The sequence below is a fragment of the Astatotilapia calliptera genome, chromosome 5, assembly GCF_964374335.1.
Source record: "Astatotilapia calliptera chromosome 5, fAstCal68.1, whole genome shotgun sequence".
NCBI lineage: Eukaryota > Metazoa > Chordata > Actinopteri > Cichliformes > Cichlidae > Astatotilapia > Astatotilapia calliptera.
This window is the reverse complement of record NC_137426.1, coordinates 21,005,956-21,019,297: the sequence shown is the minus strand read 5'-3', so window position 1 is coordinate 21,019,297 and position 13,342 is coordinate 21,005,956. Positions and strand designations below refer to the sequence as shown.

The 13,342-nt window shown below is 40.3% G+C and overlaps 1 protein-coding gene across 1 annotated transcript; it reads left to right on the top strand.

Annotated features, from left to right (window-relative positions):
- The first annotated feature begins 1,779 nt into the window (after nt 1–1,779).
- Nucleotides 1,780–12,472, top strand: usp4 (ubiquitin specific peptidase 4). The gene is made up of 22 exons (XM_026167976.2): nt 1,780–2,056; nt 3,319–3,446; nt 3,610–3,740; nt 3,825–3,951; nt 4,046–4,191; nt 4,561–4,622; nt 4,754–4,888; nt 5,769–5,883; nt 5,997–6,170; nt 6,281–6,439; nt 6,708–6,932; nt 7,119–7,202; nt 7,326–7,420; nt 7,527–7,709; nt 7,888–8,114; nt 8,224–8,421; nt 8,519–8,589; nt 8,669–8,784; nt 8,863–9,012; nt 10,389–10,492; nt 10,846–10,934; nt 11,092–12,472. The coding sequence occupies exons 1-22, from the start codon at nt 1,905–1,907 to the stop codon at nt 11,212–11,214; spliced, it is 2,994 nt and encodes a 997-aa protein (XP_026023761.1). The 5' UTR covers nt 1,780–1,904; the 3' UTR covers nt 11,215–12,472.
- The last annotated feature ends 870 nt before the right edge of the window (nt 12,473–13,342 follow it).

Below are 13,342 nucleotides of genomic sequence, written 5' to 3'. Positions count from 1 at the left end.
CCAGCCTGAACTGTTGATATAAGGCAGGATGGATGTAGTCAAAATGGCACAAAAGAAGAAAAAGTGACTTGAAAGAGGCTTCAGTCACAAAGCCTGCTCAACTGGGCAGTGTCGCAGTAAGAACTGTGACCAAAGTGAAATCTGGATTTCGATCTATAGAAAAGACAAGCGATTAGAGCTGTGAAAAGGCTACATTCATGACCATGTCCCTTAGGGAAAAAAGTGCAGTGTCTATGAATGGAGTCATTTGATCTCATCACCATGAGCCTTCTGCTTGACCATTTTTGATTGCATGGTACAAAGACTGGGTATATAATGGTGGCTATGAAATATTAACTTCATATATAAAATACATTTCAAGATGTACTTTTCTCAAAAAAGAAAATCATCCATTGACCCTCTTCCAATGTTTTTTTCCACAATTTGAAATCTAAAGCAATGTTTGAACATGAATATCTCAAATACTACACAATAAATGGACTAGTTCTTATATAGCGCTTTTCTCCCCTATGTGAGGACCTAAAATGCTTTGTTCTTCACAAGCAGAGACTTATAATTGTGTCATTGTCTTCACAAATCCTTCTTTTTTCACAATTCCTTACACCTTGAGAAGATTCCACATTTCAGATGAACTGATCCCCACAGCACAATACTCCTACCACTGTGTTACATGGTGGAGATGGTGTTCTTTGGGTTGTACGCCTCTTACTTCTTCAAACACAAGCAGCATTTCTATGAGCCATGAGCACAGAGCTCTAGCTTTGTCTCATCTGACTAAAGGATACACTTCCAGTATACAGAGTCTTTCTCCAAGTTTTCTTTAGCATACTTCAGTCTAGCCTAAAGGTGTCATTCCTGCATAAGTGGAGTTTTTCTTGGTCTGCAACCTCGCAGTCCATTCCTGTGCAGGGTTCTAGTGATTGTCTTCTTTGAGACTATCATTTCTGACTTGGCTCAGTCATTGAGTAATGTCTTGGCAGTTGTTCTTTAGACACATCTCTCACTTGATTTCTTTCCACAGTGTCTGAAATCTTTTGCTTCCTATCTCTGCCAGTACAAGCTCTCACATTTCGCAAGATACATACCTTCATATGCCAGGCTTGTTCTGTACTGTGTGGCACTCTTTGAATTTCTTGACAGAAATCTAAATTGATTAATTTTGCTTTTGGTATAATGCTTTCTCTGGTGACAGCTCAAATCTTTGCTAAGGGTTTTAATACTATGTGTAAACTGAAAGACAGTCCTCAGTTTTGACCTGATTTTGCAAGCTTTGAGCATTACAAAGTTAAAACCCGTCATTGCACAACAACGGTTTGTGCTGTGGGTCAATGAAAAGACCAGTTTTTCGGGGGGTAATAATACTGACCCTGGTAATCATCCTTTTTTCTGAAATTATTTATGCTTTCTAAAGAGCAATATTATGTTTGCAAATGCTATGTTGTAAACCCCTTGCTATATTAAAAAAAACACTTGGACAAATGTTGACAAAAACTTTTAAATCATAGCGAGGATAATAATTTTGTCCTCGTCAGTAATAATAGCTCATTGTTACACAAAACATTTGCATTCGGTCCCCGTTAAAATTTACAGTCTTCGCTTTATCTAACTGCCTGGAGGATAACGAGCTCTAAAAACCTATCATGTAAGTGAAAGTTATCATCAGGTTAGCGAACACAGAGTTGAAGCACAGAATTGTAAGATCATTTTTATGGGAAACTCGCTGTCAGTCAGTTGGCATTTGAATGTCCCGTAACTTACCGGTTTAGTAGTGTTAGTGACTGAACGCTGGAGTGCAATAGCAGCTCTCCGCGGCTATGCACCACCCGTAGAGGAAGAATGAGGCAAATGAAGCCCGTCCCAGTGCGTGTGTTTCAGCGCGTTCACGTTACCGGCACACAGGCTGCATGATGGCCGAGGGAGGCGGACCCGAGTCGGGTAACGCAGCGGACTCCGACTCGGAGCCGGTAGCTGCACAAATACCGACTCCTTCAACCGAAAGTCAAAAACAGACTATTGGGTCTCTTTTGAAAACGTCTCTGAGAAAGGGTGACGAATGGTAAGCTAGCGGCCACCAATACTTGGGTCTTTAGCTATCATTAGCCGATAAACAGGAAGTGTTAGCATGCTAAGCTAGCAAGCTAATGACAGCAATGCTTGTAAGCTTGAACTCGATAGCTGCTGTGCTAATGATAGTTTGGCAGGCTAGCACGCTTGCTGCTAGTCAGCCCGACATTTGAATTTCTCTATTAGTACTAATGCCTGTATTAACAGATATTATCCTTGACGCACACAAGCAACCCAGCTGCCAAGTGACTCATTTGCACGTTAATTAGTGCCTGTTTTGTGATGAGTTGAGCGGCGTTAGCAGTCGTGGTAGCTAGTGGACTGTCAGAATAGCTAAGGCCCTGGATTCAGATTGTAGTTTCTTTTTCCAGTGAAACAGTCTCGTTGTCAGTTGCGGGATGATGATGAGGAAATGGGCCCGCTGACAGAATTAATGTGAGAAGTAGTTACCTGCTTGTCATGACATACCGGTTAAACCGTGTGACGTTCCCCTTACCGGCAAGCCAACTGTGTTAGCTAACATAGTTTCAGACCATTAACACTGCTCAGGCCTGGGCATACTGCAGCCGGTGTACTAAAGAGGCTTCACCTCAGCCAGTAAACACAACACCACAGACATGTGAGATGGGCAAGCGTGCCCGTTAATCTCATTTGTTAATAGAAGTGGGTGCCAAACGACCAGGTCACGTTCATTCTTGCAGCCACTAGCTGCAAAGCTAACCTGTTTTTCTGGAGTTATTTAAATGACTTGGCCCTTCCATTTATGGTATTGTTAAAATTGAACTACTGTCCTTTGGTATTCATTTCCAGGAGCCTTAAACACTGTCAGGCATAGCTTGGCAAAACTAATCTCGGGATAAGATCATGCAACTGTTTGTTTGACACTTTGAAGCCCGTTAATTTTACAGTGTTGACACGAAAGAGCCATAGTCCAGCTTTTTGAATTAGCATTTGAATGCGTGTTGCAGTGTGGATACAAGTTTATTAACCAAAGGAGATTCTTTAGATGAGATTAAGTCAAACTAGCTTGCAGTTACTATAAATGCCAAGGCAGTTTGGTATTGCATAATCTTCTGGGAAAGTGTAGGGCTGTGTGCCCTTTTATACCATACCTTTTAGAATCTCTTGACCCTTTTTTATGCTGGGGGAAGAAATCCATTACGAGATATAAATGTTAAAGCTTTTAAGGGGAAAAGAGGATCTTCCAACGAGTGATATGTTTTTCTTTAACTGTGACTGATCAATTTGTTTTAGGTATCTAATAGACAGTCGGTGGTTCAAACAGTGGAAGAAGTATGTGGGGTTTGACAGCTGGGATATGTACAATGTTGGAGAACGAAGCCTCTATCCAGGACCAATTGATAACTCTGGCCTGTTCTCAGGTAAAATTGTCATTTTAAAAAGAATCCCCTAATGGACTGCTGTTGATTTTGCTTGAACAATATAAGTTCCACACAGAAATAAAAAAACAAAACATTTAGTTCTTTAGCTTATACTTATGTGTGTTGTTTTTTTTGTTTTTTTTTTCCCTTTTTCTCCTTAAAGACCATGAGACTCAAGCCCTGAAAGAGCACCTTATAGATGAGCTTGATTATGTCCTAGTACCTACTGAGGCATGGAATAAGCTAGTGAGCTGGTACGGCTGCCTTGAGGGCCAGAGACCTATCGTCAGGAAGGTAAGGCTGTTAAAGATATTCTTAATTTTAGCCCTGTACCAGAGTGCGTGGACTGGGCTTCCAAATGTCTCTTTTCTTCTCTAGGTCGTTGAACATGGCATGTTTGTCAAGCACTGTAAAGTGGAGGTCTATTTGCTGGAGCTGAACTTGTGTGAGAATGACAATATGGACAATGTTGTTACACGTCATTTCAGTAAAGCTGATACTATAGGTGAGCATCCACATGTGTAATTTATACGTTGGTGTTTGCTGAATAAAACTATTTGACTCTTCATGCTTATTTATCAAACTTTTCTCATTTTTAGACACTATAGAGAAGGAGATGAGAACACTGTTCAATATCCCATCAGAGGAAGAGACCAGGCTCTGGAACAAATACATGAGCAATACGTACGAGCAGCTGAACAAGCCAGACAGCACCGTACAGGATGCTGGTCTTTTCCAGGGACAGGTAGTGCTATTCAAATAAGACTTGAGATTATTGTTTGACTACAGCTCAATAATAAACTTGTGTGTTATATTCACAATCAAGGTTAGAGAAGATGAAGGCATTAATTCAATTCTTTTTTTTTTTTTATAACAGCGGCCACTGAATTCCAGATCAGTCATAGCAGCTTTCAAGTTAGAAGAAAAATACAATGTATTAGAATAAAGAAACATTAGTTAGTCACAAAAGTGCAGGTCATAAACCTAACTATGGCTAATGTAGTTTTGGTGGCATATGGCATATGTGTAGCATTAAACTCAAGCCTGAGATGTGTAAAGTCATGCATGAAATTCAGGTGTGCCAACCTAGCTTTCATGTCGAATATTTTCCCAGGTGCTTGTGATTGAGCGCAAAAATGAGGATGGTACGTGGCCCAGACAAGCTTCACATCCCAAGTAAGCTTTTTTTTTTTTTTTTTTTTTTTTTTACTTCTTCTTCTTCTTCTCCTCTCCAGTCACGCAGGCATGTTTGTTTACATATTTAAGAATGTGCTTTTCTGAAACACGATTTCATTCTTTCTTACTAGATCAAGTACAACCCCATCCAGGAATTTCACTACCTCTCCAAAACTCTCCTCAAACGCATCCCCAACAGTAACCAATGGAGACAGCAACTGCAGCCCTGGATACACGCTGAACAACAGCACCTCATCCAGCAACAGGCAAGGCACCTTTTCTGATCTACTTTTTCTCCCCTCTCTTTTGTTGTTTATTGAAACTTTACCTCTCATGGATAAATACTGGCAAAGCTTGTAAGGCATAGGAGTGATATTTCTTTTCACTGTTTACACACAGCTTGTCACTTAATTTTAAAAAGAGGGGAAAAACAACTTTCCAATATCCAATCTAAGTTTTCAACAAGTGGAGTTTTCAAAGATATTTCAAGGAAATGTGACGACATCTTCCAACTTGTTAAAATTCTTACAAATCATTATATCACATTGTGTTCCCACAGACCACTCTGTAGTTTGTAAGACAAACAAAAATTCTTGACAGGCTGCAAAACTAGGAGTGTGATGTTTTACTTTGTCTGTAATGCCATTAGTCTTTATCTTATCCTTTTAACATCTCAGTTTTTTAATTAAATTTGTATTTATTTGTTTTAGCTCCTTGATGTCACCCAGAATAAAGCACAAAATATATTCACACCAAATTTCAGTAGTTTGCAACTGCATATGTTGTGTCGGTATAATCAGCTGCATGCATTTGCTCTTTATGTAGTCTGCTGCTTTAATGAAATTTGCAGAAATATGTAGACAGTAAATGAGAAAATATTAGTTTTTGTTACATTGAGAGAGTGATTAAAGATCTAAAGATGCCCGTTGTCTATTGTCTGACCATATTTAAGTTTAAAAAAAATGTAGATTGCATGCATGCTTTAGTGTACTAGTATGCTGAATAATAAAGAGCACGTAGTTTATAGGCTTATTTGTAGGACAACTGGGATTTTATATGCACCTAGCTTACTTGATTACCATGTGTTAACAGCTGTATCCTGAATACAATACTACAGACAAACTATCACATCCTTTCTGCCAACAGATATGGGGGCTACAATTCATACAGCTCCTACAATTACAGGGAGTCACAATCGCAGCCTGGCTTATGTGGGCTCAGTAATTTGGGAAATACGTGCTTCATGAACTCTGCCCTTCAGGTAAAAAAAACAACAAGCATTTGCAGCTTCCGCTTAGTGGAAGTGAGCTTTAATATTTCTGTGCACATAATCCTTTTTCGTGTCTTTTCTTTTTTTGGTTCCTGTTCCCTCAGTGCCTGAGCAATGCATCTCCACTCACAGAGTACTTCCTCACTGACCAGTATGAGGCAGAGATAAACAGAGAGAATCCTCTGGGAATGAGGGGGGAGATAGCTGAGGCCTATGCAGATCTAGTAAAACAAATGTGGCTCAGCCGCAGCAGTTATGTGGCCCCACGTACCTTCAAAGTAAGTTGTGTCAAATAGCTTGAACTGAAGTCGGTGTATACCGACTGAATACATTCAGGCAAACTCATCGAGGCCTATGAAGGTAATAATAATCATCCTTTGATTGTCAGACCCAGGTCGGACGCTTTGCCCCCCAGTTTTCAGGCTATCAGCAGCAGGACTCTCAGGAGCTGTTGGCCTTCCTTCTTGACGGGCTCCATGAAGATCTGAATAGGGTCAAGAAGAAGCCTTACTTGGCCCTAAGGGATGCAGAGGGCCGTCCAGATGAGGTATAGTACAGATGTAGATATCGTGTTGTTTTGTCTCTAAAGAGTAAAAGTCTGTCTGATTCTCTCATGGTGGTGCCGAAATATCAACCTTTACAGAACCTTTAAATTTGAAACAGAATGACTGCCAGTCTGCTTTATACTGACAGCTAGACATGAAATAGTTTTTCTGTATAGTAACAAGAAAGCAATATCATCGTTGAATTGATGGTTTTAAAATGCCATCTAATGGAGGTCTTCTTCCTTTTCTCCACTGCTTGGTGAACTACAGATTGTTGCCAAGGAAGCCTGGACAAACCACCGTTTGCGCAATGACTCTATTATAGTTGATATTTTCCATGGCCTCTTCAAATCCACCTTGGTATGCCCAGAGTGCTCCAAGGTATCTGTTACCTTTGACCCATTTTGCTACCTCACATTGCCTCTGCCCTTGAAGAAGGACCGTACCATGGAAGTTTTCCTGGTGCGATCAGACCCTCAGTCAAGACCCACACAGGTGAGTTGGCATTAACCTTCACTCGCTGCTCCAGACCTAAATCCACAGTCAAACTGATAAGTATCTACGATTTGGAGATTTAAAAAAAAATTTGATAGTTGATATGTCTAAGATATATTTCTATATCTCTTTAAAATAGCAGCATAGTCACTGAGAACATCATATGTTGTTTTCTTTGTCTTGCAGTATCGGGTGGTGGTCCCCAAACTGGGTACTATAACAGACCTGTGCAGCGCCTTGTCCAAACTCTGTGGAATCTCTCCAGAAAATGTTAGAATCTTATTCTTTTACATCACGAGTTTTGTCTAATTTATGATGCTCACATGTTTGTTTTTCTTACTCTTGGGAAACAGTTTATAGTTTGTTCTAAATTTGCCTCCTTTATCTTTGTAGATGGTGGTGGCAGATGTTTACAATCACAGATTCCATAAACTTTATAGACGGGATGATGGTCTCAACCAAATCATGGAAAAGGATGACATCTTTGTGTAAGTTTGTGTTATTGACCTGGTGATGATCTGAGAACTCACTCACTGTGGTTGTACAATGTGAGTGTAAGACGTGTTTCCTTTTTTGTGTCAACGCTCTCTGCAGGTATGAGGTACAGGAGGAGAACAGTGAAAGGATGAGCCTGCCTGTTTATTTCAGGGAGCGCCACTCAAAGCATGCTGGAAGCTCCACAAGCACCATGCTGTTTGGCCAGCCTTTACTTATCACCGTGCCCAGACATAACCTCATAGCAGACGTTCTTTATGATAAGATCCTAGAGAGGATTGGGTAAGAACCTACTGTATTGGTAAAAAGAAATTCAGCTATATTATGGTGTAGTAGCAGTGTGCATACAGTACATCTGGCATGAAGAAGTTTAATGGAAAGGGAGCAGAACATGCACACCCTGAATTCTTTCCAGAATTGGTTAACCATGTTAACTCGTATTCCTTGTTGTGTGTTGCAGACGCTATGTAAAACGCTCCCAGAGCCCTTCTACTGAAAGCAGGGCGTCAGCCTCAGCCACCATATCCAGCTGCAGTCAGGCCCCTGAATGTTCTACATCTTCTAGTCTCAATGCCAGCCTGGGTGGCTGTGGCAGTCCCTTATCAGATGGGGCCTCCTGCAGCGCCAGCTCCAGCAATGGCAGCAACCACTCAGGGACCTGCAATGAAACGAATGGGTTGTATGATGGTACGAAGCTGACATCAACTACTCATATCCAGCTGAGGAGTCGTCATCAAGGAGCACTCAAAAAGCATTGCAACAAGAATAATTAGATGTGGTTTATGTCACTGTTTAGGTGAAGAGGAGGCCATGGACCACCAAGTGAGTCCAGAGCCAGAAAATGGCCAATCTGAAGAGGAGGAGGAGGCCTCTGACTTACAAAATGGGTCCAAAGGAGACACGACCAAGCTCTTTACATTCAGCATAGTCAACTCTTACGGAACGGCCAACATTAGCCCGCTGCCTTGTGATGGAAATGTCCTCAAACTTAATCGTCAGTGTACATCTTTAAACTTCAATTGCATGGAAAGTTTCCTTTTTTCAGGCCACTTTACGATAACACAGCTTCTTCCACGTTCTCTCCTCTGCAGCACATTCCACAGTGGCCATCGACTGGGACACAGAGTCGAAGAAACTCTACTATGATGAACCAGAAGCAGAGGTCAGTTGATATTCGTCACACAGTTCTGTGACACAGCGCTCATACACTTTGTTTATATTTGTGTAAATATTGTGCTTAGGCTTATGAGAAGCATGAGAGCATGCTGCAGCCCCAAAAAAAGAAAACCACTGTGGCTCTAAGGGAATGCATCGAGCTCTTTACAACAATGGAAACACTGGGAGAGCATGACCCATGGTGAGGACCCTTCAGCATAACTTACTCTTAAATGTTTACACACATTATATTTTATCTAAACTGAATATGTTCTTGTAGGTATTGTCCAACATGCAAGAAACACCAACAGGCCACAAAGAAGTTTGACTTATGGTCACTTCCTCGGATTCTGGTGGTTCATCTAAAGCGTTTCTCATACAACCGATGCTGGAGGGACAAGCTGGACACAGTGGTGGACTTTCCCATCAGGTATGTACTGTCGTGGCAGAATCCTCAGTTGGTCTTTTCACCATTTGGGACTTTGATATTTTACTCAGTTTTCCCTCTTTCCTTTTATTGGCTGTGTCCAGTAGCATTAGCAAATACAGATGCAAAAAAATCCTCCTGCCTTTTATATACTCAGTCACATGCTTTTTACAAATTAACTTTTTAATATTGTACCTTTTGGTAGGAGAAATAAAAAAAACTAAAATTCTCATTGTCAGCATACTGTTGTCAAGATCAGTATCACACATTTTTGACTTCAGTACTTACAAATAGAACTTCTTGAAAAACTAAATAAGGACATGATTCTCAGTTTATTTTTAGTGTGATTTGTTTATAGATAAGAGAGCAATGGGCTAAACAATGATTTAGTTTTCCACATAGCAGCTACCCATGTAGTGAAGGTAGAAAATAATACTTCTTTACAGAACCTTCTTTGTAAAGATGGTTCCTTCCTTAGTCATGTCAGCTAAATTTCAATTTGCATTGTCAATCAAGATGACAACTCTTAACATCATTAAACCATGACTGATGTTACAGCGTTGATTGAGAGGCCTCTTGTAATATAAATGGAAAAACTGTGTGTTTTAAAAAGATTTGTCTTAAGTTAAAGTTAAAGGAAGTGTATGAAAAATGATTACAACCATTAATGCAGTTTCATGTAAAATAGTGAAAATTTAAAAATAAGGAACTGGAAAACACTGTAGTATTGGTATAGCTTTGACTCTAGAGGGAGCTGTAGTTTGAAATTCACAGAATAACCAACCAGAGCTCTGAATGAGGAAACACTTATTCAACTTACAAGAAGTGGATTATTATCTTATAAACTGGCATGACCCCAAATAGAACATTTAGACCTACTTTCTGCTCTTATCTTTTACGGTTGTGTGGATTTTTGTAATTTGTTTGCCCAGGTTGTTCATTAATCGAGGGCTTTGCAGTTTTGTTTTTTCCTCCACATGGCAACTTTGGGCTAGACACCCAAGGTTGCTCCAGAAACCTGCTGCTGTGGGTGTGTGACTGAGGAACAATGGAGTTTGTTACATGACTAAGATGTTAGGTGACAAATGCATAAGATTTCCCAACGCTGGTTAATTTGTTAACTTTTTCCCCACTCCCTCATTAGAGAGACACAAATGTTCTATTGTGTTATAAAAGGGAAGTTGCCTCACAGTTAAGCTAACGGCTACATTTCAATCTTAGAACACCGTTGAGGAACTTGATCCAACGGAAACCACAGAGCAGATTGTGTTGCTGAAATCCTTATTTTAAAACAAAAGTCTGACTCACACTTAGTAAGGATGGCTTAAACAGTGCAGTACATGTAGGGTTTCACCATCTGATGGTATTTTCTCTGCCAGGGATCTCAACATGTCTGAGTTTGTGTGTGACCCTAAGGCCGGCCCCTACGTCTACGACCTTATTGCTGTGTCAAACCACTATGGAGGAATGGGAGGGGGTCACTGTAAGTCAGCATTTAATTTATACAATGAAATTTCCCCTATGTAGTCTTTGATGCCAACTGCTGGTCGCAGTTTTTTTTAGCCTTTAAACATGAACACAGTATATGACAGTATGTGTCAGCAGATGGGGTGCTCAGAAAGTCACTCTGTCTCCAAGGACGCTGCATTTGGTTAAAATGTAATAAGGCGTAGAGCCTCGTACATCATTGTTTTCATTGTGCACTCACACTCAGTTTATTTTTCTTTGATATGCCATCTTTTGTCATAGTGAAGCAGTGTAATCAGACTTTTATGTCTTCCTGAACAAAATTCCTGAAAAGTCATGCGTTAACCTTACACCGTCTCTGTGTAACAGACACGGCTTATGGCAAGAATAAAGTGGATGGAAAGTGGTATTACTTTGATGACAGCAGCGTCTCATCTGCCACAGAGGATCAGATAGTGGTGAGTTTTCAGTGTTGTGTACTGGTGATCACTGGGTGTTTGTTTTCTTTAGTCTTTCAAGTGAAAGAATGAGTACTGACACTTGCTGGTGTGTTGACTTTGGTGTCAAGTATTCCTCTTCTAGTAATGTAATCTTACCCGTGTTGTGCCATTACAGACTAAAGCCGCCTACGTGCTGTTCTATCAGCGCATAGACGAAGAAAGCCCCTCTAAACCTCAACCTTCGGCGTCATTGGGAGGAGCCCCGGAGCCAGCCGATGACCACATGGACACAAATTAGGAAGCCCAGATGAAAAGGGACACACACTGAAGTGCATATGGCAAATAGAGACACTCGGACGCACACACAAAGCTACTTTAGTGGCAGAGGATTCCACAGACATAAAATTATTAATCCTACCTTCCCTGTATTTTGATTTGTCTCATATGTTGTCAGCTACAGCCATCAGCCTTGACATAAGAGTGAACTGTGAGACTTTCCTCCCTGCAGCGGGTGGTCTGCTGATTTCTTAAAGTAGTTTGCTAGTCTGGATTGAAGAGGAATATAAGTGAATATAGAAACTTAAGGTTAGAAGTGCCCTCAAATATATAGATAAACAAATGTTTCTGTTGCCCACAAGACCAGTCAGAAATATTTAAAACAAAAAGCCAAATGCATTTGTTTCAACCAAAGCGATCCAAGGTATTTATGATAAAATGAACAAACTGATGTGTTTCCAGGATGCTGGCTTTGTGCCTAGATTTATCTCACATATTCTTGCTGTGCTAAGGTAAATTTTAGCAGTGTGATGTGCACACATGACAGTACATGGCACCTTCTTTGTTGAAAGAATCCTGTTACCTTATGCCACCTGTTTAAAGTGAAACTATTTCTGAGGGGATCCTTCGGCTTCAGACTACCGGTAGCAGTGGATCTGTGCCGCATCTAGACCACAGAGAGGGTGTCTCATTTCAAGGTCCCTAACATCTAGATCTTGACATGAGTTGTGGCAGAAGCTGTTTTGGGGGGTTTGTTTTTTTTTGTTTTGGCCTTGCTCTAGTTCAGCCATGAGTTGTTTTTTTTTGTTTTGTTTTTTTTTCTCCCCCGAATATGTTTTGATGCACAGCACGGGCTCTGCTCTCGGGGCCCTAAACTCATGAGAGGAGTCTTACCCTGCTCACAATTTGTATTTTCTTTTTTTTCTTTTTTGTAATCATAATGAAAAAAGCGGCCTTTCAATTCCTGCAACCTGTTTAAAAAGGAGGCACTTTGAATTCTCCGTGAAAATCTACCTGCTTCTGGTGTATCTAGAAATCATGGAAGTGTATGGTTAGGCCTTTAGCATTAAAGGGTTTGGTCTGTCATATGCGTCCACATAATTTTAATGTGTCTTTTAAGCTGCCTGACCGGAACCTTAGTTCACTTGCGATAGCTTGTCCTAATTAGTCTTGTACAATAATGCAGCTCTGTATTGAAATGGCTATGATATTTGATATCTTCTAAGCACACTGAGTGAAGCGAAATAAACTAGAATAAAAGTGGTGCTTTATTCATGAAACTTGAACTTTGCTCCTTATCACAAGGAAAAATGTGTTAGATGTCAGATGGGGGTGGAGGAAAGCAGTCATTTAACAGCATTCTCACTGAATGCAGGCACTTTGAGCCAGTTTTCCTTCCAGTGATACTAATACAGCAGTTGGCTCTTAAGTAAAGTTGAAAGTGATTCTTTTATTTTATATTATTGAAGGCCAGACATACACAACAATCCCCTGGAGCACATTTGTAAGTGGTGACTGGATGTTTTGAATGTGATCAAGTAAAAACTAGAATACATTTACTTGTGACAGTTAACACTTAATATAATGTAATCCCACAAGGCTTGTTCTGGGGCATAAATCTGCACCTGGTTTTATAATGGCACGCTAACATACAGGGCCTTTGGGTGTCCTCCCTGCTGGTTGGTCCTGGCATCATCATGTTGTTCAAACTACCTAAACAATCATTCATGCCTAAAACTAGAAAAGCTTTATATCTGTAATCTAGATATGTAACTGAAAACACAGTTCAGCAGCAGAAAATCTTGTCTTCTTATCCACCCAAAATTATGTCAGCAGTTCAAACTCGATCTGTACATAATCAACACTATTTTAAATAGGTGTAAAAATGATTGTTCTCATATTTATCTTGTTGCCGATATCTGCAGTTTTGTTTTTAACTGAAAAATATTTGAATTCAAATTACAATAAAGACTGGAAGCCTCAACAAGCTCACTTGTTTGGACATGCACTGCAATATAACACAGATTGCCTCTGGTTTCAGGTGATGCGATACTTAAATGTACTTTGATACAAAGCGTAATAAAGCTCAAGTCCTCAATGAGGTGCTTTGTTTAGAATAATTGCATGCAATATAACCCTCACGCTGAAGC